General features: G+C 48.4%; 1 protein-coding gene across 1 annotated transcript in view; it reads left to right on the top strand.

The window, feature by feature from the left end:
• Nucleotides 1-1,655: 1,655 nt before the first annotated feature.
• Nucleotides 1,656-26,687, top strand: part of FBRSL1 (fibrosin like 1) — a gene marked incomplete at both ends in the record, with an annotated part of 418,053 nt that continues 393,021 nt past the window's right edge. The window contains one exon of the mRNA XM_079544068.1: nt 1,656-1,949. Within this exon, the coding sequence (XP_079400194.1) occupies nt 1,656-1,949 (294 nt within the window). The remainder of the gene's footprint in view (nt 1,950-26,687) is intronic.

The raw sequence follows: 26,687 nt of genomic DNA, 5'->3' as shown, positions 1-26,687 counted from the left end.
CCCCTCAGCCTGCTCCTCACCTCTGTTCACCACATAACTCCTATCTCACCCTCTGCGCAAGTCAGTTCAACCCTCATCACGTCACTCCTAGCTCAGCTCCTCACAGAACCCCCAACTATTCCCTGAGCGTCGCTCCCAGCTCATCCCTCATTCCTCACCCACCGCAGGACCCTGCTGAAGGACAGAGTTGGACTCAGAGGTCCCTTCCAAGCCCTACGGCCCTGTGACTGCATAACCCCCAGCTCGTCCCTGTCCCCTGCTCATCCCCGGTCCCTCAGTTCTTCCCTTCGCTTCCAACTCCTTCTTCAGCCCTCGGTTCATCACTTCAACTCCCAACGGATCCCTTTTTCCCGACCCCATCCCTCAGCTCTCCCCCTGCCGCAGACCGCTTCCCCACCGTCGCCACCCTCCATTTCCCGGGCCAGAGGCAGGAGGGCGGGCGGCGGGCAGCTCCCCCCGCTAAGGGAGGAGCTCGGCCGGGGGGAAACTTTTCCGGGCGGTGGGGGTGAGGGCGGCCGGCGGGTCCCACCGCTGAGGCGAGCGCGGGGGGGTGGTGGGAGGCGGCCGCGCGCCGCCGGCTGGGCGGGAAGGAGGAGGAGGAGGAGGAGGAGGAGGAGGAGGAGGAGGAGGAGGGGGGGGGGCCGGGGGCACGGCCGGGCCTGCGCCGGGGAATGACGCGCAGCTGGCAGCCCTGCTCATGCGCGGCCGGCCGGGCGGTGCTAGCGCCGCGTCCCAGCTCGGGGAGAATGGGGCGGCATCCGGGCAGCGCCGACTGAGCGGCTTCTGGGGGCCGGGGCTGCGCCGCGCCGCGGGCGGCCGGGCTGGGGCGGGCGGGCGAGCGGCATCCGGCAGCGGGCGGCGGCGGAGGGGGCGCCGCGCCGCGCCGGAGGGGGCTGCGAGCCGCCGGCGGCGCCCGGCGAGGAGGGGTCGGCGGAGGCGGCGGGCGGCGGCGGCGGCGGCGGCGGCGGGCGGCGGCGGGGGCTGCCCAGGGATTGTCTCGCTCGCTCCGCGGCAAGAAAGTTGGGCGGCGGGCCCCCGGCCGCGGAGCGGGGCCCCGGAGCGGCGCTGCCCCCGGGGAGGGGGCGCCGCGCCTGGATTATCCCGAGCCGGGTCGGAGCCTCCTGGATCTGCCTCTCTCTTCCGCGCCGAGTGAAGCCGAGCTGTCCTCGTCCTGATCCAGATAGACCCCCCCTCCTCTCTGTTCTCCCCTCCTCTTCCCGTCTCTGCTTTTTTTTGGGGGGGTGGGGGGAGGCAGGGGGGTGGAAATTTGTCAAGGTCATTCCGTGGATTTAATATTTTTGGTGTGTGTGTGCCGCTCGCCCCGCCGCCACCCAGCCTTGCTCTGTGGATTACCATCGCCCTGGATCCGAGGCGCTGAACAGCAGGATTTTTGTTGTTGGTGGTGTTGATTTTTTTTTATTTTTTTCCTTAAATTATTATTATTGTTTTTAAAGGGCTGCGGGGTTTGGAGAGGGGAAGCGGAGAGTTGGAGGGGGGCCACTTTTAACCCCCCCCCCCGCACCCCCCACCCCCACCTCCCCGCGCCCGGCCTTCTCGTCTTTTATTTTTCCTTTTTTTTTTTTTTTTTTTTTTTTTTTTTTTTTTTTAAATATATATTTTTATTATTTTATTTTTGCTTTGCCTCCTCTTCGGAAATGGATGGGAAAATCCGGCAGAGCCGGAGGTCGAGGTCGCAGCGGGACCGCGTGCGGCGGCGGGAGGCGGCGGCCCGCGACCCCCGCAACCAGAGCCCCTCGTCGGGCTCCGAGAAGGAGCCGAGCCCCGGCAAGGAGAACGGCGCCCAGAACTGCACGGCCCCGCGCGGCCCCCCGCCCGCCGCCCGCACCGCGCGGCCCCCGCGCCGCCGCCGCCGCGAGTCCAGCTCCCAGGAAGAGGACCTGATCGATGGCTTTGCCATAGCCAGCTTCAACACGCTGGAAGCGCTGGAGGTAAGAGCCGAAAGGGCGGTGTGGGGGGGAGGGGGAGGTGGGAAGGAGTGTTTCTTCCCTTCATCTGTAGGAGGGGGTGGGAGGAAAAAAAATAATAATAAAATTTCGGAGGGGGAAAAAAAAAAAAAAAAAAAAAAAAAAAAGCATTGTGCTTTCAGAATGCTGAATGTTGTCAGTGCCCGTTTATGTGTGTTAATCCCCATGTTTGCTGGGGGGGGCAGCTTGCTGCAGGCGGTGCCCCCTGCTTGCCCTCTCTCAGGACAGGAGGGCTGTGGCGGTGCTGGGGTGGTCCCATGGCGCGGGGCCCCCCCAGCTCTCAGAGTTTGTGTTTGCCCCGTGCCAAAATGTGACTTGATCCCGAGATGGTTAGCAAATGGCCAGCGTTTGACATTTTGTGGAAAAGAGATGTTTAAATGGATAATAATCCCTCGGCTGTAATTCCCATTTTTGAAGTAATTGAACAAATTCTTCATCTCTTGTTGACTGTACATATTTTTCTGGTGTTAATAGGCTGGCAAAAAATATTGCTTGTCTAACTTATTACAAACAATATTTGCTGAGCAAATACTGCCTGCCTTGTCTGGGCTGAGTCGAGCAGAGCAGGAAATCCAATGTTTTCAGAGGGGCATTGACAAACTACAGCTTTGGCTTTTGGTTTTTGCTCTGTTTGTGTGCATCCATTGGGGCGCTTGGGGAGCCCTGGGATGTGGATCTCAAGAGCACCCCGTGTCTCCATCTGCTCCCTCTGACACACGTGAGGGAGAGCTTGGGGTGCTGCAGGTGTCCTGCTGCTGTGTTGATGAAGGTTGTTGCACGGACTGCTGGACGATCCCAACGTTGCAGTGGGAGCTGTGCTGCTTCACTTCAGGATCCCATCTGTGTGTCACCTCTGTGCTGTCCTGCATGGGAAACCTCAGCCCCAGTGTTGGGGGCAGATCCTGGGGGGCCCGCACTCCCTTCGCCCCAGTGCTGAGTGGAGCTGAGCGGTCCCTGAGCAGCACCAGGTGTGTGTGCTGTGCTGGTGGTTGGCCTTCACGTTGTCACTTGTGGGGTGTTGTCCTGGCAGGAAGGCCAGTATTTTGTCTAACATAGCTGATAACAAACTGGGGATCTGCTTGTGTGCCTAAAACATGCCACAAAACTGTATTATTATTATTATTTTTTTTCATGGATGTGCTCTTAGCCAAATCCCCAACAGCAGAGAGGTCCAATTAGAGCCCCCAGCCTCCACCGAGCTGTCAGTGCAGAAAGTAACGTTCATCTTGCAGAAATTTTCCCCCACAATGAGCACATTATCAGGAAATAGGATTCAGATGAGAGCAGTGTGGTCCCTGTAGAGCTGGAGGGAAAACTCGGTGCTTTTTCAATGGGATGCGCCCTGTTATTGCATCGACGGGGCTGGAACCTCGATAAGGGGCTGGGAGGTGACCTTAAACTTTGTTCACCCCTGTGGACAGCTGTCTGTGGGAGCACTTTGTTGTTTTGTCCTTCAGTAAAATGATATACAGATCTTTTTGAGTGGTCCTCTCTGAAATGTTATACGCTAGCAGCTGAAATAAATGGATTCCTATTATTCCCTTGCATGCAGGGGTGCGTGCATGCTCCAGCACCTCAGGGTAGCGGGTTCCTCTGGAGGAGTGTTTCCTGCAGGTATGGGGCCAGGAGATGCTCCCAGTGCTCTGATGTCCGTGTCTGATTCATAAATGGCAGTGACACACAAAAAAGAGGAAACCGCTCAGTGTGGTGTGGATTTCAACTTGTCCATGGGTGCTGCCCAGCAGAGCAGCAGGTGAAGGGGGTTGTTGAGGCACGACTGCTGGTCGGCAGCGTGTGCCCGTGTGGTTGGCTGGTGCTGCGGGGTCACTTTGTGCTGAGGCACTGGGGCTGTGGTGTGCTTGGCTGCAACAGGTGGTTTTCTTCTGGTTTGGAGGAGATCAGCCTTTCAGTCTGTGTTCATATACGTGTTTTTTGTTGGAGTACTTAAAATCTGCTCTGATGAGATTTTGAAAATAAGTGAGAATTGAAACCCTCCGTGTCGGTGGAGAGGGAGAAAGGATATAAGTGAGTGCATGGATCGAGGGCCATACTGGAGTACCAAAGTCTGCTTTGTTTGATTTCTAATCCTAAACAGAACCTTTGTTGTGTCTGTGATAGCGTGTTGCGGTCCCTCTTTGCGTTCTTCCTCTAGGTGTGTTTGTCACTAGATGGTGAGGTGACCTGTGCTAGCACGGCTTTGGGTTTCCCCCTGGAAATTAAATCTGAGTGCTTAGGCAGAATTTTATGACAGAAGTGTTGGGAAGACGTAAGGGTTTTTTTGTTTGTTTTTATCTCAAAATGCTGTGAATTCCCCTTGCCCACTTCAGAAAATCCTCAGCAGTGGTGTTCCTGTAAGCACAGGGTGCTCTGTGGCTCCTGCGCACTGACCTGGTGATGGGGGCAGTTAGCATGAGTGCTTTGTGAAGCCTCTTGTAGCTCTTTGGTGTGAATACCAGGCATCTGGGGCATCTCATTTAACCGGTGCGGCAGTTTTCATCTGAAAATATCGCATCTTGCTTCTGTGATACCCACCTGTGGTTCGACCTACATCTCCCTGGCTTTAACCCCATCAGGTAAAGACAGATTTGACATTTATTTATTTATTTGAAGGAAAAACAAGCAGAGCCCATGGACAGAGCCCAGGAAGAGGAGGCTTCTCTTTTCACTTCCTTCCCCTGAACCTTCTGTGATAAATGTGACTCCCTTTCAGGCTGTGCCTCACTGGTACGTGTGCAGAGTGCTCATCTCCCTTGGGCACGGCGCTGGGGCTAAAAGCCAGGAGATTGGGTTTGCCCAGTGCTGGTCATCACAGCGAGCTGCAGCCCAGGAGATGGATGGGGGATTTTTGGGCACCTCCCGAAATGAATGGGACGGAGGGGAGCGAGTGTGGCTTGTTATGTTCAGATGAAGCTGCTCATTATTTGTGGAGGTGATTGGTGAATCAGAGTGAGAGAAGTGAAATGAGTGAGTGGTGGCTGAGGGCTCTCTGATCATCGCTGTTCCTTTCAAGTACAAAAAACAGCCCTAAAAGGGAACTTCATCAGCATGTTAATGAATGCGATCTTGGAGAGCAATTGTTCTCCCAAAGTAGTCATAAAGATGAGGGGTTGTGTTTTCCTTTTGGCTTTTGTTTATCAATTTTACAAATTCCAGCAAGGCTTTGGAACACTGTGTGGAAATTTTAACTTTCTGGGTGTGTGTGTGTGTAAGAGCTGTGCGTATTTCTTGTTTTAAAGGAATGTTTAACCTATTTATAGCATCTCCTGGAGGACCCACGTGCAGGCAGGCATTGGGCAGCAGCAGGTCCCTGACTTGAGCAGGCAGACATTGACCCTGTGCCCACCGTGGGGTGCTGGTTCCCTCTGGCTCCTGACTCCAGGGGCTGAGCACGGCGACTCCCCCCCAGTGACTGCTCTGCTGTTGGTGTCACAGGGTTCAGGGAACCCACGTGGTGCCAGCAGGTTCTAGACAGCGTCCTTGGGTTCTTCAGCTGCTGTTTTGATAAGGCTGCTCTTGTGTGTGCTGGTGCTCTGATCTCCCACTGATAAGAAAAGCAGTGCATGTAACTGCAGCTTCCTGCTCCAGCGGTCTGTGCTGGCTCTGCTGGCCTGGCTGTGCAGCTTCTGGTTCATTGGATCTCCCTGTATTTTGCAGTGTAGCTTTTCCATGGCTAACCTGAAGTTTGAAACAAGCTCCTAGGCTTAAGCATTTATTTTCCTTCTACTTAATTGCCAATTGCTCTCATCGCTGTTGGTTTTCAGTGTGAAGCAGGTACTCTTGGTGTGTTTTTGTCGCTATCAAGGTGTGAGAGGTCCTGAGTACAGAGCTTGGGGGCTGGAATGAGATGATCTTTGAGGTCCCTTCTGACTCAACCCATTCTATGGTTCTAAAACAGGATGGCTCTGGGATGCCAGGGTGCCTGCTTAGCCCTGAGCAGAGATGTCTGGGTGCCTGCACTGTGCTGCGAGGTGATGCGGTGCTGGGTGGGGGTCTGGCTCTCGTTGGAGTGCTTTGCCCCACTAGTGAGCCTTGCTGGGTATGGTAGCGTGCAGGTTGGGTCAGCTGGTGGCACTGTCATCTGGTGTGGGGTCACTTGCACAGGAGCTGTGAGCTCAGCCCCTGCCAAGGCCAGTGCCTGCTCGCCCAGCTCTCCAGCGTGCCATCAGCAGCAGCAGTGCCATTGAGCATAGCTGCAGTGTTGTGGGGAGGAAGTGGTGTGCTCAGCCCAGGCCGGGCTGTGGGATGCTCAGGCCTTTCAAAGCTCAGCCTTTCTTCAGTGGGCTGAAAGCTGGGGTGAAAGGTGGGATGGAGCTTGCTGCAGTGTCTCATTATCCTTAATAATAATAACATGTAAAAAACCAGGGTATTATATATTACACAGGCAGGATTTTTGGATAAAAGGGCCCTAGTGTAGCTAGTGTTCCACTTAATCCAAATAGTAGATGGTACTGGACCCAAGTTAGTGTTTGTGTGTAGCAATGTGCTTGGCTGCTTGTCTAATGGAAAGCGAGATCTTCTTTGTCCTCCCAGTATGTCAAGGACGTGCACTTTTTATGTTTTGCCTCAATTATTTCCCAGAATGGGGCTGAGTATTACAATGTTTCTTTCTGGGAAAATAACAGTGCAAGGGAGCTGGGAGGGATGGGGCGAGCTGGGCGCTGCACTGTGTCTCTCAGATTCCTGCTTGCTTGGCTGATGGATCGCTCTACTGTAGCTCTTTAAAAATGCACCGAGTGATGGAGATGCAGTGCCTGGGCTGCAGAGCCACACTCACACAGGCGGTACCCACGGTGCTCGCACTGCTTCCTGCGACTGTGAGCTTTGGGGTGGTGGTTTCATTCTGATATCCTCCTGCTCTCTTGTTTCCTGGTTGTGCAGAGCTGAGCTGTCTGGCACTGCAGGCTGCTTCCCTTCACCTGTACGGATCCTAACTGGGTGAAGAAGGTCTGCAGGTCACTCTGTGCCTGCAGCACTGCAGGAAGCTCTGGAAGCAAACAGCATCTCAAAGCAGCCCGTCCTGCCCCATGCAGTAATTTTTTTTTTTCTTTTAAAATAAAGTTTTGAAATACAGTGTGGAGGACTTGCACCTCAGTATCAGTTGTATGTGAACATCCTGCTGTAAGTGAGAACAATTTCCAATTCACTGCACTTTAATGCCTCCAGTTTATCACCGTAAAGGTATAAAAGAGTTTTATGTAGGTGAAGTGGCTCTTGCCATTTAAATATCTCCTGGCTTTGCTGTGTTCCAGCACCATGGGAGCTTTGCTCCAGTCACGTTCCTTGCAAGCTCTGAATGCAATTTTACGAGCTCTGTTCCCTCTCTTTGAAAACCGGCCTCCTCCAAAGCTAATGAAATTTTAAGAATGCTGTTGAGATGCTGAAAGGAGAGCCAATCTTTGTGTTATTGACCCGATAGGTGTGAAACAGAGGAGAGGGGTGAGCACTTTAGAGCCACCAGATGGGGAGTGCCCTGCCACGAGGACAGCCTGCCTCAGTCTGTAACTTTGCTGTTCTGGATCTAAAGTTCAGACATATCAGGTGAAAGCTGGCATTGAGGCAGCTCTGTGTATAGCACTTGGTGCTCCAGGATGAACAGAGAGCATTTCCTTTGTAGCACTGTCTTGCTTCGAGCCAAAAAGAGACTAAACTTGAACAAAAGTTGCATCTGCAAGGTCAGTGGTTGGCATGGATAAGGGGATTGAAGGGATCAAAATGATTTCCCTGCGCTGCTGGCTGCAAAACATGGGCTTATGGCACCGTTCCTCTTTCTCCTTTGTGCTCAGAGCAAAGCTTTTTTAATCTTGTGCTGCCTATGTATAGCTGTGCCACATGGATGTGGCAGTTGGAAGTGAAATGCTCTATTGCAGGGGCTCTTGGGCTCTGTCACTGGGCCTGGGGAACTGCTGACGGAGCAGGATGGTGTTGGTGCTCTCTTCTGGGTGTGCTATGAGAAGTGCACGTTTGTGAATGTCTCTGTGCTGCACTTTTGCCTATCATCCAAATGCAGTGCTTGTGGTGTTTGCTGTTGAGTATCATTGTATTATTTTCGCTTACACCAGATGTTCGTTCTAGGTCTGTAACAACACCTGTAGTTGTTCGGTGTTTTCTTTCTTGTTTCGCACTTCAATGTAGATTGATTTGCTCTGCAGCCAGTTGCCTGGTCTGGGCTCTGCTTGGTGAGGATGTGCTTGGGCTGGAGGAAGCATACAGCACAGCTGGGGTTTGAGGCTGCTGGCTGGAACGCTGCTGGACACCCAGGTCACATCTGGAACGCTGCTGGACACCCAGGTCACATCCTGACCCCCTCCTGTTGGACAGTGAGACTGTAGTTTGCTCACTGGTAACTCTACTGAAGAGCTAAAAAAAAAAAAAAAAAAAAAAAAAAAGAATTTTAGGGCAAGCAATGTCTTGTTGGACCTTACAATGTTGCCAAGTGCATCAGCTAATAAATATACTGTTGCTGTTGATGTTTTTGGGCTCATAAATGTCTTGTGTGCTGCTGTCTGAGGACGTGCAGCCGCTTTATTCCCTCCAGCCCAGTACATGCTGCACATAGGGGGAGCAGGAATCAGGGTTCTGTGCAGCTAGGAGATGTTTATGGAATCAGCCAAACTTATATAAAATGATTATGGTGTTTTGACAGCTTGTTAATAACTTGCAACCAATGGAAGAAATGGAATTGCAGCATTCTTGGTATTTGGAACCTTGGCATTTCTTTCAGATTGTAAAATTAAAGAAAAAAATATGAAAGCCATTAAAATAGTTGGACGTAGTGCCTGGGAAAAATGATGGGCCACTTAATTGAAAAAATGCTTCTTTCCAGTTGGAGTTCATTGCAGTTTATTTCTATCTGGCTGCCCGGGTCCGTTGTGGAGAGGGAAGAGACCCCAAAACCCATCTGAGACTGGTGGCTGTCGCTCAGTGCTTCGTTCTCGTCTGAACGGAGTGGAAGGAAATTCGAGCGAGCATTAGACAGGGAGAAGTCTTGTCACCTGTAATGACTAAAATCCCCTGAAGTGTTGCCAGCATGTACTTTAGGAATCATATAATTATATGATTATTGTAAGAGACATAAAAGACCTCATGGCAAAAACCTTAGACAGGGGGAGGGAGGGAATCCATATGCAAATGAAGATACACAGAATTTGCTGTCTTTTTTTTTTTTTTCTGGTTATTTTTCAGAGCAAAGCTCGGTAATTGCTTTTATGGGGATTACTTAATAAAACTGGGGCATGGAAAGGAGGGAGATGTTGTTTATGCTGTGTCACAGGACTGGCTTGCATTCCTATGGAGTCAGAGTATAAATGAATGTTAAAAGTAAAACTACAGAGTGGGTTTTCTGCTAACAGAAAATAGCTATTTGCTGTAACGTTATCCTACAATAAAAGTGTTCTGTGGTCTGGCGGTTAGCAGAGGGGACTGGAAGGCGAGATAATGGGGTTTTCTTTCTGACTCGACCACGGGCTTCCTGTTGGAGTTTGGGCAGGTCCTGCCCCTGAGGTGCTCAGAGCCATGGCTGTGCTGTCCCCTGCCCTGGGCAGCCCTTGGCTCACCTTCAGCCCCTGGTGCGTGGAAACTCAGCGCTAGATTTTCCCGAGCTTCAGTTACCCCTGAAGCACAGGTCTGGAGTTGAAGAGCCGAAGCTCTCCCAGCCTTCAGCTTTTCCTTACCGGTGCCCTGGATTTGTAGACTTGCTTCTCACAGAAGCACTCGCTCATGTGGTTACAAGGGAACTCTCCTGATGCAGAACAGACCCATATCTCAAGAGAAGTTTTCTTGCAAGATAGGCAAAAATCTCCTTCCTTTTTTTCCTCAGAAGCACCAAAGCATTTGGTGCATTAAAAAGGGGAAAAAAATCATGCTGCTATTAATGTTGCATTACTGAATATTTTGCAAGATTCTCTACAGGAAAAAGAATAGCATTTGCTCTGGGAATCCAGTCTGAAGCTAAATAGCACGAAGTTGTGATGTAAGTTTGCTAATGTGATTTTTAGCTGAAAATGACAATGGTTTTCCAACCAGATGGATTCTATAACGTGCCTGCTATCAGCTCGTCCATCACACTGCACAGATGTCTGTACATTCATTATAATGGGTGTGTGGTAATGCTGCTGATTACATCGAACGTGCTGATAAACCCACTCCAGCCTGATTACCATTGCCCTGGTGGGTGCTGACCCTGAGGGCACAAGCAGGGCCCTGAGGTCCTTGTCACTGGGTCAGTTTGTTGGGAAGGTGATCTTTTCAGCAGCTGCTGGAGATGAGGTTTTCTAAAGCCTTATGTTAGCACCAGACCTTCAGTTCTAAGAAACGAGCCTGTGTTTTGGCAGGTATAGAATGTGCCATTTCCAAAGGAGAGGTTGTGATCTGGTGCAACAAGGGCCTATGTGTAAAGTAAGTTCCCAGATCATGAGCTCAGATTAAACATCTACGGGTAGTTTGTTTTCATGAATGCTTCCCAGGAATTATTTCTGAAGTTGCAGGGGGAGGGAAAGCAGCTGTTTTCAGAGAATACATCTTAGGGTTCTTAGCCTCACCCACGCAGTGCCCAGAGGAGCGCAGCGATGGTGCTGGCGTGGCTGAGCATGGATTCCCACCTGGGAGGGGGGGCTGAGGGCTGGCACCTCTGTGCGCAGGGCTGCAGGTGCTGGGCTCCATGCTGCAGCCCTCCGGCTGCCTCCCCTGTGCTGTGGGCTCTAAGGGCTTCCTTGGAGTTGTTTGTTTTGAGCACTGTGTTGCTCTGGTGTCAGGGCTAGTGAGTGAGCAGCTTCTCCTGGAACGCATCTTGCAAGCAAATGTACCTTTCCAGCATTGTCTTTTTTTTATTTGCACTTTGATTTTTATGTAATTCTGATTTTCTGCTCGTTACAGCAAGTGAATTTTCACTGTTTCAGTGCACTTGCCTGGGAGAAAGGGAACAAGTGCTGAGATGGAGGAATAGATTTTTGTCTCAAGCGATACATGAATTCTTTTTGTTCTTTTACATCTCCCTCCCTCTGTGCATGTGTATGTTAAAATTCCCGTTCCCTGTTTATAAATGTTTAGCAGCTGAAGTCACTGGTGTTTTTCAAAGTAGTACCTTTGCGAGGTTGAGAACATAAGCAAAATGTGATTCTTCACTCGGTCTCAGCTGAATACTGTAGGAATAATGAGTCTGTGCCTACAGCACAAACCGAGACACAAAAAGCATGCCAATAAGAATACAAGCCTGGGGGAAGAGATAGCGTGGTGTGTTTTAGCAGCTGTACTGGAGCATCTCTGCCTGTATTTTGGGGCTGGGAAGGGTCAGCTGTGGTGTGAGGCTGCTCTGCTGATGGCAGCCTGGCTGGCACTGCCCCTGGGCTGGGCATGCAGCTGGCTGTGTCTTCCTGGTGATGGAGGCATGTCGAAAAGAGCCAGTGCAGCTGTCTTGCAACATGGTCATGAGCTGGTGAAGGGAAAAGAAATGGTCGGACATCTTCCTGATCAGCGAATTGACGTCTTATAGCTCATGCTTCCCAGGTGGCTGCCAGCTAGCAACAACCATATCTTCTGGGGGATACAGGTACCTCCCAGGCCAGTTTGGGTTACAGCTGAATTGTAAGGTAAAGTGCAGTGATGTACAGATATATTTTTTTTTTAGACTATCTAGTTCCTCTGATAATGTGTTGTCAAGTTTTAAAGCTGAATGAACTTCAAATATTATCTGTGTTTAACAGTGTTTATTCGTTGTTTTCTGTTTTATTTAGCCTGAATAAAGACAGTATTGTATTCCCTTTAGATCATGGCCACGGAAATGGTTTGTCTCTCATTAATTAAAGAATGAGATGGAGTGCCCGGTTACTTAGTGCTGCTCCTCTTAATGTTGAATGTTCATCCTTTGCCCCCACTTTTTGATGTAGATTTTTGTCTAAAATGTTATGAAAATGTGTTTCTAAAAGACCTAATTAGGGTTGATATTTCCGTATCTGGGTTTGTAATGCAGCTTTTAAAACAGGACACCAGGGCATCAGCACTAAATACAAAGAAAATTGAACCTATACCCAAAGTGATGCATGTGATTTTGAATAAAAACAAACACTTTACAAGTTCAGGCTGTTACCTGTTGGTGCAGCGCTTATCCCGGGTTCACTGTGCCCTTTGGAGCGAAGGGGAAAATGGCATCTGACTAATGCTGAAGTAATTAGTCACTTTGCTTTATGGTTTGAGAAAAATCTGCCTAGGCAAACATGTCCCAGCTGGGCAGATAGCTGTGTGGCTGATTCTGTTTTAGGGCCGATAAAGCATTGTTCACACCTGCTTGGAATGTAATGGGGGAATAAATGGGAAACCCGAGCTCCTCGGTGCTGTGTGTTGTGCAGACAGGCCGTGCTCCAGTACAGGGATTTATTTCATGCACGGTGGCCTAGACATGAAACAAATGTGCAGAAAAAGGAATTATGTAAAATTGAAAGTGACAATTATGCAAACATTCCGGCTGAGGAAGAAGTAAATTCTTCTCATTTTCCATGTGCTCGACTTCAGCGCTAACGAGCAGCCTGTTGGGGTTTTCACGTCTGCGTCTGTATCTGTCATCTCTCTCATCTCGGCTGCTTCTCATTTTGTGTTTTCTTTTTTGTTGTTGCTTTGACCTTATTTTCCCTTTCGTTCCGTGGCTCCGTCCCTGTGCTGTTGGCAGGTAGCCTTGTGCAGAGCTGCCCTGTTGGGTGTCTGTGCTGCCTGGGAATTCCCACTGCGCAGTGGCAGGGAGGCACAGCAGTGGCTGTGATCTGACATTGCTGTCTGCCTTTGCTGCAGGGGACGGTCCTCTCCTGCCTGGTCCTGTTGCCTCCTGTGTGCCAGCACCAGTATTTAGGCTGGCACAGGGGGAGAGGATGAAAGAAATCACTCTGCTGTTCTGGCTTGAGCCTCTGCAGTGGGGCTGTGGCCAGGTTCACCCCACGGTTTGGGTCACCTGGGTGGTGACACGGACAGGGATGGGCAGTGTAGAATGGTGACGATGCTGCGCCAGTGCTTTCTGTGCTGCTCTCAGTTCAGCCTGTGGAGTTGGGTTGAGGTGACCAAATGTGGGTTGGGATGGGACACTCCAATGGGAGTGGGTTACTAGGAAGAAAGAAAGTTCAGAGCAATTCAATTGCTCTGAAAATCTGGTTTCCTTCCACCTTGCTTTTAGTGATTAATTTCAATATGGTGGGGAGAAAGAGTCTCTTGTTTGTGCTTTGCCAGGTGCTTCAAGTGAAAGAGGTCTCTAACCCTGTTGATGGCAGAAGGTTAAAACTAGTTCAGTCTGTGCATGGCTTTTGCAGCTCAGTTTACACAAGAATTCTTTCTCTTCAGCCTTCTTTTCTTCTCCTTTCTTTCTTCCTCAACTTGTTTCTGGTGCTTGTGCTATATGAAGAAGTGCATTCTGAATATTAAATCCAGAGAGTGGGGGAAGAAGCAGCTCTCCTCATCAGTGTCACTTTTCCTTGCTGTAATCCCACAGAGGGATTGAAGAAAGTGTTGGGAGGATAAGATCAGTGTTTGAGCCCAGCCAAAAGATGACTCTGCTGCAGAAAATGGTTTTAATGGAGGCTGGTTGTGTGGGGAGGGTGAGAAAATTGCACAGGAATTGTGCAAATTTCTAAATAAAAAGCATTTAATTGCATTAACAGAAAGGGAGGAACCCTCTTGTGTGCACATCGGAAACTTCAGTGAGCACATGTAACCTCTGTGGCACAGTAGTCATTGACCTTGTCAAATCATGGCACTGGAGGTCATATGTGGCATAGTGAGTTGCCACAGGGGATTAGCACATGTGGGCAGAGGGGTTTTAAATCAGAGCACACATGCCAAATCTCATCTTCAGCGGCGCATACAGATTCATCAGAAAGCCCAAGGAAAGGAGATCAGAAGGCACCTGGCGTGGGAGAGAGCTGCTGGGCCGGGCTGCAGCCCACATGCAGGGGATGGCTGGCCTGGGCCCCAGCTCACTGGTGGGACGTGCTTGGAGCTTGGGTGCAGGGAGCTGTGAGCTGTCCTTGGCAGTCTCAGGTTTTGGTGGTGTGGGCTCACCGCTGCCTTTTTGCCTCTGTTAAGGAGAGCAGCAAGAATGTGAAACCAGCGGGTTGAATACAAATGGTCTAGATATAAATGAAGATACAGATGGGAATGCCTGAAGCATAGGGAAGCAATTCACTGCTAGCAACTGATCCGTTTTCTCTGTGCCTAGAAAGGAAAACATTGAAGGCTTGAACTTTGCTGCGTTGTTGAAGTGTTTAATAGAAAGCTTGTTGGCATGGCATCCTTGAAGCCTCAGCAGCCGAGTGTGAGGCTCTGTACAGCCCTGCTCTGCGGTGCCCTGGGCGGGTAGGCAGGCCCACAGCACGGCTTTCTGTTTATTGGCTGACAGGCAATAGCTTACGGCTCAATCAGGAATGCAAGTGCTGCCTGTGTGCTTAAAGCAGATTCTGTGCAGGATGGAAAATCGTGTTCTCTGTTATAGCTGCACGTGTAATGTGTAATCAGAGCTGCCAAGACCGTGCTTTGGTGTTAGACCTGTGACCTCCTGCCCCAAGCAGAGTTACCCTGATAGCAGAGCATGGCTGTGTGATGGCTCATTGCTGTTCATACAGGTAAGCCTGATGCCATGAGGGAACTGAGTTAGATTTCTTTCTGTTCTACAGAACCAATGAATAGAGTTGTCTGTTTCTATTAAAGACTCAGATTATGTTGTGTGAATTGTTTCTCTTCATATTATTCTTCTATTCTTCTAAAAGTCTGCCTCAGTTGATTTAATTTCACATCTCACAAAGAAAGTATTAAAAATTGAGTCCTTCTGGCAGTGAAATGCCTGGAGCTGAGTTAAAGCTGAAGCTGGCTAGTCTTTGTGCTTGCTAGTAAGGGAATCATTTGTCCTCTGTGTCTGTTGTCTCACAGTGAGGAAAGATAAGTAATGCTTTGCTCCCACCTCAGTCATAAGGACCTGGAATGAAACTGGTTGGAGCAATGAGAACGCTGGATCAGGGTTCCTGGAGAGCTGTGGTTCTACAGAATGTTTGTGCCAAACTTCTGGTAGGCAAGAAAACATTGAAGTTCTGCAGAGTTATGATTTTTAGAAGTCAGTGTTTGTAAGGAAATCATTGGCAATGTGATGCTGAGAGTCGGGTGAGAAAGATGCTCTGTGTGAGGGGTAGCTGTGTTTCCAAGGGGAGGTGGTGGCACAAACAGCAGTAGGAAGACCAGAGCTGGGCTTCTCAGAGCTGATGGCTTTCTGCACTTTTCAGAGGATCTGTCATTTTGGACCAAGATGTGTTTGAAACCACTGGGAAAATGGGCTGATGTTCTGTAGCACTGTTAGGATGCAGGCAGAGTGGCTGTGCTCGTGCTCTGTGGCTGTGGGGCTCTGAGCAGAGCCTGGCTGCTTCTGCTTCGTTAGGGCATTCGCTGCTCCAGATCGCATCCCAAATATTAGGCTGGACTTGGGGAATTAAGTGGTGCAATTATGAAGCGGAGGGAAAAACACTTATGTGGTGGCTGTGATAGATTAGTCATTTTGTACCTCCAAATAGCCAATTATTCCTCTGACTGGCTTTTATCTGACCAATTTGCATGTGCAGTCATGGTAACTGGTTTGCAGATTAGGCACAGCGTTTCGTGTAGATCTGATGTCGAGTTTCGGTCTGGTCTGCTTGGGAGCAGGAAGCGAAATAAATGGATGAGAGATTCATCATTAAAGATTACGATGAGCTGCTTGGTATTTTTCACTCTCAAAGCCTTTTCACTCTTGCAGGGGACAAGATGGCTCACTTTATTGTAGTCTTTTCTCCTTCTTTTTGTAAATGTGTGACAGAGCTGTGTAAAGTGGTCCCAGCTCTGTGGAGCCCACAACACAGATTCCATTTGTATCGCAGTTCTCTGCTGCATAGCCGGAGAACATGCTGTTCGAGGGCTGGGAACTCGCCGGAGCGTCAGTGCGTTTCATAAGAGATAGGAAGGGAAAAAGAGCTGGAGGAAAGAAGGGAAAATAAACCGAAGCAGCGTGGAGTGACCGAGGGTGAAGCCCTGCCTCCTTGAAGTCGTGTCATAACTCTGCCTTCGCTGGCGCCGAGTTTCCCTGTCCTGCCTGATTTTGATCTTGGCTACATGGGTGTGCTGCAAATTAACAAGATGGTTATTTGATTTAATACCGTACACCTAGAGAGCTAAGTGAAATCTTAATTTGAACAATATTAATAATTCAGATAGCTGTATTTTGCTATTAGGTTAAATATAAGCTCTGTTTCTGTCTGGGATTTGTGTCAATTTAGCATGCTGTGGACTTTGCAGAATCTCTGATGTGAACATGCTTTGAAGTGGAGAAATGGTCTAAAATATTTTCCAACAGCCAGCTAGCTTTTTAAAGCTCCATTTGCTTCAAATCAGCAAGCCTTTTTAAAAACAAACAAATAAAAAGCAGTTTGCAAGTGCAAGAATAACAAGATACTCTTTAAAAAACCCATTTTTTTCATATGGGCTCCAGCTACTCAGCTGTAGTTACCTCGGTCTCCAGTGCTGCCAAAGACAAATTAAGCTAATAAAACAGTATCTTGCAACATTGTAGCAAATAAATTATTTAATGTGTATGCAAGTAGTTTGCTATGCCAAATTTAAACTCTTTAAGCCTTTGCTCTTTGGATGAGAAGAAGAGGCTGTTAGAAACGTAACCCCATTAAGGATCTGCAAAACAATGCCTCGTCCAGCCTGCAGCAGCCTTCTGGAGTGTTCGGGGAATACAGATGATAAGTTGAGATGCACTTCGAAGGAAATCATATCTTTGTTTTCCTATAAGTGGCAACATGATCATAGACTGATAATAAAGTCGTGCGTTAGAAGGCAGGTTCTGAGGAGGCTGCTGTATCCACCTGTCTGCATGGCGTGACCAACCTTGGCAGGGAGCTGAAGGCGTTCCTTGGTTTGCATCATATTCTGGCTGTAATAGTGCGTGCACGTACCTGCCTCAGCATATGTATTTCTTCTCTGCCATGGACAGAAAACAACTGGACCTGTCTTAGATTATTATGATTATTTTTTTGCAAACTCCTGTTTGTTCCCTCGCCTGTTCTTTTGGGACTGGCCCCTGGTCACACCATATGGTTTTCAAACAGAGCACCTGTGCAGGCTCCCAGTTTTGTGTAAAACATACTGTAAGAACAATTGCAGGTGCACAAGCACCTCACTTTAAGTTATCCGAGCTGTTTTAACTTGGGAGGCTTTTTACATTTCAAATGCTGGAATCAGCATGTGAGGAGTTTTAATAAAACTGGCTGTCAAGCTTCATTCCAACAGATTTTTCTTCCAGTAACTGCTGAGGAGCCCCTCCAAAGCAGTGTCAGCGCAGCTTGGGGTACTGGAAAAATCAGAGTTGAAAATGGGGCAGGTCACGCTTTTTCCACCCTCCTCCCCTCCTTCTCTAGATAAGTTACATAATCTCTATTCCTCTGTTTCTTCTGTAAAACAAGGATAACTTATCTCACGGCACTTCTACTGCTGAGTAGTTGTAAGCCCTGCATGCAGGATCTTTTTTGATAGGAAGTACATTAAGATTAAAGTACATGGTGTTTTGTTCTGAAGAGTTTGAGGATGAAATTTATAGGCAACCGTAAGCTGTGTGTTTGTTTATGATAAAATTGGGAGATGAAGTATAAAGGAACAGACACTGGTACTGGCCGTGTAACTTGCAGCTTTACATTACAAACAGGCTCTTGTTTGTGGCGATAAAGGCAAGAAATCCAGTGTATTCTGCTAGCTGCAAATAGCTACAAGGGGTAGAGCTTTTCACTCCTTCAGAATGAGCTTTTTCTCCTTCTCAAATCAATCTCTCAGCTGTTCCTTTTCAGAGGGTCTTCTCTCCACCTGTTTAGTAACTGAATTTTTGTTGCTGTAAGAGTAAACAAGCATCTTTTGCTGCTAAACATCAATGCTGTCATCGTTCTCTCCTCCCCCACTTTCTTTTATATTCTCAGGATTTAGTTAGCAAAATTCCTTCCTCCTTGCTCTCCCCAGTCCTTTAGCTGAATCAGTATGACAGCTCAGACAGCAGGCAATAGGTTGCTCATGATTACAGCTTTCCCTGCTAACCCTTTCTTTCTTCTCCTTGATTCTGTAAAATGCTGTTGAATTCCTCCAGCCTACCTGGCTTGGGCACTGCTGCAGCATTGGGAATCCCCGCAGTGTGAGAGCTGTGCCCAGAGCAGATTCCTATCAGTGTGTGCTGCCCTTGGGATTTCTGCATCTCGTGTGCCGGAGGGCTGCCAAGTAACACTGCTCTGCAGGCACAGGAGTTTTCTTCTCTGCCCCGCAGCTCTTCTGGTTGTTTGTGTAAATACTGGAGAGTTTGAGGGGATGAGTTTTGTGTGGATGCTGAAGAATTTTGGAGGCAAAAGGTGGCTTGGTGGCCTTGGAGTGTGGTTTTGTAACTATTGGAGGTGTTTCCTCCCTAATGGGTCTGCTGCCTTAAAGCTTCTGGTGACAAGATGCAGAATTTGTTTTTAATCTTGAGAAGAAAAATGGAATACTGAAGGCAGCTCCTCTTCCAGGCTGTGTTCTTGAGTATTTCTGGAGATGTGTTTACAGTCTGCGTGTCTCTGCAGCCCCTGCAGCCCCTGTCACAGAAGCAGCTCATCAGCTTTATGCTATGAGTCGTTCCCTCCTGGTTTTGAGTCAGTACATCTCCGAGGCTTTGGGACAGCATAATGAATGCTGGGCTGCTGGGAACCTGCAGGCCTCTCAGGTCTCAAACGAGTGGGGAAAGTGCAGGTGTAGTACAGTGCTGTTCTCTTTCTCATGGGCTGTGTAACCTCTGGTACCTGCAGACCGGTCTTGGTCACTGCTGAAAGGGAATCCTGCCTTGGGAAAAATGCTCTATCGGGGCTTTATTCCTGCTGTTTAGCCTGAGCCTTTTCAATAAGCATCCATGCTAAGCAGGTGGGTGCACAGCGTGGGGGTGGGAGGCAGTGGTGGGTAGCATGGTCAGCGCGCACAGCGTTTGTTGTGCTGCTGGTTTGCTTCGTCTGCCTCGTCACGTTCTGTCTGCGTTCCCCGTGCATCGTAGCTGGGGGAATGGCAGGGAGCTGCACAAAGCCGCCTTTCTTGTCATATCTGCTCAAATCTCACGTGACAGCTGGACAGAAGCTGTTTTCACTGCTTACAGTGAGGGGGAGGTGGAATGGGTGGTGGATTTAAAGAAAACTATATATACTTTTTTCCTATATGCAGGCGGCTTGTGTTTGTGGTGGTGGTGTGGGCAAGGAAGCACCTTGTTATGCAATCTGTGTCGGCTCTGTAGTGGAGAGAGCTTCCTCCCAAGTACGGGTTTACGCCCTGGTTCTGCAAGCTGGGGTGCCTGGCAACTCTTGCATACACACACCTAAATGTCTGATAAAAAGGCAGTGAAGCTGTACTGATGTTCTTCATTGCCATGGCTTCATTGGGCTGGGGAGGAAATGAGACCATGACAGAGGTAAATCGGAGCGATGACCTTGTGGAGCCTTGGGGAAAAAATAATTCGTCAAAGAGTGTGCAGTTACTTATTAGAATTAATGTCACCCTCCGATCTTTCTCTTCATTCTTTTTCCTGTTGCCTTTGCATCCATCAGTGAATTCTTCTTTTTTTTTGCTGGCTGTAGACATGTGATGCTTTCTCATCCATTCACTCCCAATCTAGTTCTCCCTGCTGGTCATTCAAAACCTTCCTTTGCAGGAAGGAGCACTGAGTAGTAGATGTGCAGGCATATGTGAGTGAGATGGGATTTGTGTATTGCTGTGTTTTGAAAAATGGTGATCTTTCACCTGATGAATTGCTCTCTCAAACTTGAATCTGGCAATCCCCCTAAATTGGACTTGGCTTTCTCTGGGAACTATAAAAGCAGCAAATTTCTAAAACCTTCTGCTAATGGATTACTGAGTGAAGATCAATAGAGATGCTGAGAGAGGAGCCAGACCTGGAAAAAGAACATAGAACGCAAGCTGCCTGATTAATTTGCTCTAGAGAATAAAAGCCTTCAGAGATGGGAACAGGGTATAAAACAAGCAGCTATAGACCTCCTGTCTGTTGAGCAGAAAATGTTAACTTCTCAGGTCTGGTAAAGATTTCCAGCGTTGGTTTTGTAATGCTATGCTGTGTGTGGTGTAAGGGAGAGTGTTCAGTGCCTGCCTGGCAAAGGAAATTCCATGCTGGCAGGGGACATGCTGGCTCCCAAATGGGAGAATGTGTCTGCTTCTCATCTTCCAATTAGGTCCACTGAGCCTCTTGATTTCCTGTCTTTACTTGTAAATGGCAGCAGCTAGCTTGCTTTCTTCTCTTACTTCAGATGTTTGTCTGTATTTTTAAAAAAAAAAACAAAAAACAAAAAAAACAAAACTATTTCCTCAAAAGAGCTGGATAGTCATTTCTGCTCTCTGCAAGTCATGTTTAACCCTCTTTATAGGGCCTCCACCACACCTGGGATGGAACTTATGGGCTAGTGGCTTGGTCTTGAAGCTGAAGATGGATGGTGAGCAAAGGATCAAGTAGAAGCACATGCTTGCTGCTCAGATGTTCTTAATTCAGTGGACTGCTGGGTCACAGCTTGAAGCAGTGATGGAGCACCTGGTGGGAAGGCAGGGCCAACCCAGGGGAGCTCAGGTGTAGGCAATGTACCTCAGTGATTGGAAGGGGTGGAGCCAGCATCCTCCCCTTCCCAGACCTCATTTAAGGGTTGGCAGGGGAGGTGAGGGTGTCTTGCTGGAGATCCCTGCGTGCCTCAGGCCTTCCAAAGGTAAGCAGCTTCTTTCCTTTATTTCTGTTTCCATGTCTGTTGTGTTTGAGCAAACCCCTCACTTGCTGCAGGCTAGGACTGTGCTGCTCTGCGGTTATTTGCTGTATTTTCTGTTGTGTTACGCCAAGCGGCTTGTGCATTTGTGGAGTTATTTCAATTCTGTTGCTGTTTTTTGTGATGGCTTTTATTAGAGAAAAGTCAGTTTTCCAAGGCAATATGACTTCCAAGGCTGTTTTCTTGCACACTCCTCAGGCTGTTACAGATGGGGCAGGGATTTTCCCAAATGAGTTTTGGCCAGGAGACTGGTGTTAACATCTTCTCTTTGCTCAGAAAGAAATGGAGCAGAAAGAGAGAAGGCTTCATAATCAAGACTGTCCAGAACTTCCAGTTTATGTCCCAGTGGTACTTTTCCAGCAGCAAAGGTGTCTGGTAGACCCTGTGTTTCCACTGAGAAGGAAAATGTTATCCTAAAATCTTGTTTGCATGTTTGTTCTCGAGCTTCTTAACATGCATGGTTTATTTTTAGAGAAAACAATGTCAGCCAGATTTGTACTAATTGTTGGCAAGAGTATGTTAGTCCCTCAAATGCTGACAGGGAGACAATGTTTGGTGATTGCAGTCGTGCAAAGCTAAAAATGACTTTAATTAAACAATCATGAAATATACTTTGCAGTGAAGGAGCTGAACAGCAGGGTTTTTGGTTTGGAGTTTCGTTTGTATGTTTTGAGGTTTTTGACTCAGCTGATTGCAGGTGTTGTGTGACAAATTGGATATACTTGTGTTCTGCCTTGAATCATTACTGGTTTTCTAAAATAATGAAAGCAAAAGCTATCATCCTCCTTAAAAGGAGTTGGTGAGAAGTTCCTCTCCTTTCTGCTGCCCCCCATCCTAGCATTGTAGCAACTCTGTTTCAGCAGTGCTTACATTTTTTTTTTTTGTTTTTAAATTTACTGTAGTGGAGGTTTTTGTGGTGTTCTGGGGTTGCATTTTGACAGTGCTGTTTAACTGTTCTGAGGCCTCCATTTAGCCCTGCTGTGCCCTGTGGTGTGCGTCCCAGGGCTGGGGGGGAGGAGATGGGGGACTGCCTTCCTGCTGTGAGCTGGGCCTGCGGCTTCAGCAGTCCTCGTGTTATTTCTTTGCTTGTAGGAAGGAGAAAGCAAAACATGGCATTGGGATTTCCTTACAATGGGGAATCTGGGGACGGAGGTGCTTGGTGCCGGCTGCTTTGTGCAGCCCCTGGAGAGCAGTGGGTGGCTCTGTGCAGCCCTCAGCACGAGGCACAGCAGGTCGGGTTGGCTGCACGCAGGCTGCTGAGGCATTCTGAGGGTGCAGTGCAGTATGTGCGCTGCTGAGCAGTGCATCTGTGACATCAGGCTCTGCAGGCTGTGCTTGTGATGGCCTGGGGCTCCGGATCCTTGTGATGAGGAACCAGCGTCTGCAGCTCCTGCTGCGGCTGCACAGATGTGAGCAATGTGCCAGGCATGCTGCACCAGGAAGGGATCCTGCCTGTGAGTGCCACCAGCTATTTGCTCTGTTGGTCCAGAATTAAAGAGTGCAAAGCAGTTCCTGCCCAAAGTGTTTGTTTTACCTTTGTTTGCCAGGCTGACAAAAGATGACAAAGATTTAGTGTACTTGAATGGCTAGAAATGACACACTGCTCCTCATCTGCACATCTGGGATGGCTGAGCTCTCTGGATGATGGAACGGGCTGGTGGGTGTCTCTGGCTGCCCTGTCACTCAGCTGCTAGCTTACCTGGAGTGCAGCTCCCATGGGATTTTGCAGATTTTCACTGCTGTTTTCACAAGCAAGAGGACAGCTTGGGGTATGAGGGCAGCACGTGGAGTTAGTAGCAGTCCAAAGGCAAAGGGAGGGAATGAGGAGATGCCTAAATGCAGCCTGAAGTAAATTCTTTTCTTACAGAACTTGGAGAATGAATTGCTATTATCAGAGGGCATCAAGGTGCAGGTTAATCATCCTTTTGAGATTTATTTTCTGGATCTCTGCTTTTTTCCTCCAATCAGAACAGTTTCAGTGCTGATTTTTCTCTCTTCCTCTGTAGCGTGTGACCAGAGGAGCATCTTCAGTGCTGTTGGCCTAGCTCAGGAGGAGTGTGAGGGATGTTCAGCCCAACACACCTGTTTAGTTTTGTTCTGTAGGTTAATGAGGCATATGGGGATGGGTTTTTTCCAATTTTTTTTTTTTTATTTTTCTTGAGAAATCAATTCTGTATTTTATGTGATGCCAGAGTAAGCAGAGGGAGGAGCCCAGCAGCTTGCCTCTGATTCCAGTGCTGCATCTTGTCTACCTTAAATCTCTAGCTGTTGTAAAACCACTAAGAATTAATTACAGAGGCTTCAAACCTTCCCTTCTTCGGCTCCTGCCTTTAGTAGCTGCCACGGAAATGAGGACTTGGATAGAAATAAACAGTGTTGCATTTCATCCTCTGGTTTGAAGATATTTTTTTCATCTGTAGCCTTTCAAGTGGCGTTACCAATTGAAATGTGCCTATGGGTGAATGGAGTGGCAGAGCTCCACCAGGCTCTGGAGTGCCTTGCAGTGACAGTGCGGGGGGCACTAGGTGTTTCAAAGAAATGAACAAATTAAAGAGCAAAGAGAGCATATGGAAATAGCTCAGCTTTAAAGGGCCTCTGAGTGCACTGCCCAGTGGCTGGGTCAGAGCTGTACTGTTTGGCCTGGCACAACTGCTCCTTCCCCTTCTGCTTGCTTGCGTTGCAGAATAGAGGGGAAGGAAAAAAGGACATCTTATACAAGCAGGTTAACCCTAAACCTTAAATGAGTTGGTTTGTTTTTGGGTTTCCTAATTGCTCTTTCAGCACCATTAGGTCACATATTTCGTAATTCTTGCTGTGCTGCAGTGGTTATTAAATTATTTTGCTTGCGACACCTCAAAACGCCTCTGTTTCAGTGCATGCTGTGGCCATGGATGTTTCTTCCAGAAGTGAATGTATTTGTGTAACATCTTTAGAGCATCATCATCATCATGTTTAGCAGTTTGGTTCATTATTGGTGTAAGCTGTCTTTCCTTGTGAGTAATGGCTAAGATAGCCTGTTTTGCCTCCGTCTGCTGGTATCTGTATGCGACTGCTGGCACAGGAGGCTGGAGGGAGGGGGTTTAGCAGAGCATATGAGCAGAGAAGGGGAGGAAGGGATGGCAGGTGGGCTGCTGCCTGGCAGCCTGCACAGGAAGCAGGGTGATACTCTGCAATTTGCTGGGCTGGAGTCTCTTGAAGTGAGGAAGCGTGGCTGTTTGCATCTGTAGGCTGGGGGTGGTTTGAGGTTCTCCTCTGTCTGTGTGCATTGTGTAATAAATGAATTTAATTTAAAAAAACCACCCCCAACAGACCAAGTACTTGGTGCCTGATGAGTAAGGACAGCATCGGTGTTTTTGCCCTTGTTAAATAGCTGCTCCCAAAGTTGTTTGCAAGCAGGTGATTCCTAAGGAAAAAGAGGGAAGCACTGGTGGGACAATGGCAGCATCCGTGGCAGTGGAGGCGCTCATAGGGCAATGATGTTGCTGCTGTGTACCTGCTTTAATCCTCTTATCTCTCCTCTGGTTGCTCCACAGAAATGCAGAGAAGCCTGCTATGGCCTTCTTGGAACAAACAGCTTTTATGCTGATTGTGCACTGTGAGCAACTGTGAGCAACTGCTCCAGTTCTAGTGAGGCAGTGGGCAGAAACAAAGTGAGGAACCTGGTTGGAGGAAGGAGAGCATATTCCGATTAGACAGAAGAGGCAAGAAGGAAAACGCTGAGAGAAAACCCAAGCAAGCAGCCAGGAAAGCCGGCACTGTTTATTTTTGGCCGGAGCTGCTGAATGGAAGCTGCTTGTAAGTAGTGTTGTTGGTGGCAATGCACAGCCAGGGTCGGGTTACAGCGCTGATTCAGTGACCAGCAAATGGTTTTGCTTTTCCCTCTTTGCTCTTCTCCTTTTGCACAGACTATTTGGAGCACTGCTCTATTTCTCCCTGGCCCTTCCTCCTCTTCTTTGGGTGCTCTGTTCTTCCCTGGGTGTTGTGAACACTGGAGGAAGATGCTGGTATCACACAATCACTTCCAGCAAACCCAGCAGCTCTGTAGCTGTTCCACATTAGAGAGGAGTCCAGGTGTGCCGCTTGTGTGGATCCTGGCTCTGAGAGCTGCTTGTATTTCAGAGCATTGCAACCTGCAGGAGGGCTGAGCTGAGGCCAGGGGCTTTTGAGTGGCTCTGCATTGGGATGGCTGCTGAGCTCTGGGGCCACCTGGGTGCAGGATGAGCAGGTGTGAAATTGCACATGCATGGCACTGAATAGATTGTGCATTGTACTGCCAGGTTTGGGCACAGCAGTGTTCAGAAATGAACTCTCTGGTATGTAATACCACCAGGAAAGAGAAATAGGGGAGTGGTGTATGTTTTTTTAATTTTTTTTTTTTTTTTTTTTAAGAAAACAACTGGGGGTTGCCTTCAAGGTAGGAAAGCCTCGGCAAGATGAATGGGAGAAGAGCCCTTTGCCTTCCCTGCTCTGTCAGCCTCTCTGTGGGCTGGGTGCCTCCTGCTTTTTGAGGGGCAGAAGTGAAGCAGGAAAGGTGAAAGCTTGCATCGCTGGCTGGAGCAGGAGGGGCAGCCTGGGGGGCTCAGACTTCCTTCCTCTCACCAGGGTGCTTTTTCTGCACTGGGGAATGTTTTTCCCACTTGTGCAGCTGGCCTGAATGTACTGGTTTGGGGCTCTGTGCGGTTGTCTGTGTGTTAGGAATTGCACAACCTTTTAGGAATTACAGCCCCAAACGTGTGCAGGTATTGCTGATGCCAGCTGTGTTTTCACTGTGAGCATGGTCACAATGCTCAGGGAATTTCAACGTTTGTAATTTCCAAACACTGTTTTGAAATAAATGAATGTTCACAAATGACTATCAAAGGTGGTGTAACTGTGTCTTAGCAGTGGATCTCAAAGCGCTTAATGAACGAACTGTCACAGCTGTAATATGCGGAGAAGTGTTCCATTTCTTCAGGAGCAGAGCTGCGAGAGTGGAATTGAAGCAGCAAAGAGAAATTCCCCTGCAGGCTCTGCTGGAATGTATTCAGCCCTCAGTCTGCGGTGCTTACTGATACTTTTTGCTAAGTGTTGCAGTTTGTTACCAACAAGTTGGGAAGCTTTAAAGCCAGGTAACAAATACTTGCTAATTAGAGCTAATGGATAGCTTGTTGCAGCCATAATCTTTTGATTTGCTTTAGTGGCTCTAAAAGGAAATCCAGATCTCCAAGCTGCTTTTTGTGTGGCTAAACTGCTGGAAAATTGGTCATCTCCTGGAAGGGAATGCCTGAGCTGCTTTCTCTCCTCTCTGCAAATCAGTGATTATATATAAATTTTTCTACTTAGAGCTCCCTTCTTGAAAGGAGCTTGGAAATGAAGTGCAGCGTATGAGCCTCTGTAAAAGCGCAGACTTGGGCTGCATCGTGTGGTGTTGGAGAACCCTGCTGTGTTTTTCCTGCACCCCTCTTAGTGAGAAGCAACAAATTAGCTGCAGCTCAGTCATCCTGCAACATCTGTGGAAGTAACTGGAAATCATGTAACTTCTAGGCCAAAAAATAATAAAAAGCACGTATGTGTGACTGCCATGGAGGAAAACAGCTAAAGATGGGAAGGCTATTGTAGTCTTATCTCAGTGGGGAAAAAATTAAGGGTTTATTTGGCTCAAGTTATTCCCTTTGTCTGCCTAGCTGTGTCTGATGAGAATCAATAATGACTGTCTTGGTGCAGAACTGGCGCGTGATGAAATTCTCTCCATCCCTCCTTGGGCGTCTGCTTGCATTGCTGGGATGGCTGCTGCGTGCGTTGCAGTGCCGATGAAAGCCATTGGCTTTGACAAAACCCTGGAATGTGTCACTGACATTGGCGTTTTAGAAACTGCAATCCGTGCCTTTGGGTTTTGAGCAACGCAGCAGAGCCC

This window comes from Tetrao urogallus (genome assembly GCF_951394365.1).
Source record: "Tetrao urogallus genome assembly, chromosome: 17".
NCBI lineage: Eukaryota > Metazoa > Chordata > Aves > Galliformes > Phasianidae > Tetrao > Tetrao urogallus.
The sequence above is the reverse complement of the archived record's forward strand: the minus strand, read 5'-3'. Positions and strand labels throughout refer to the sequence as shown.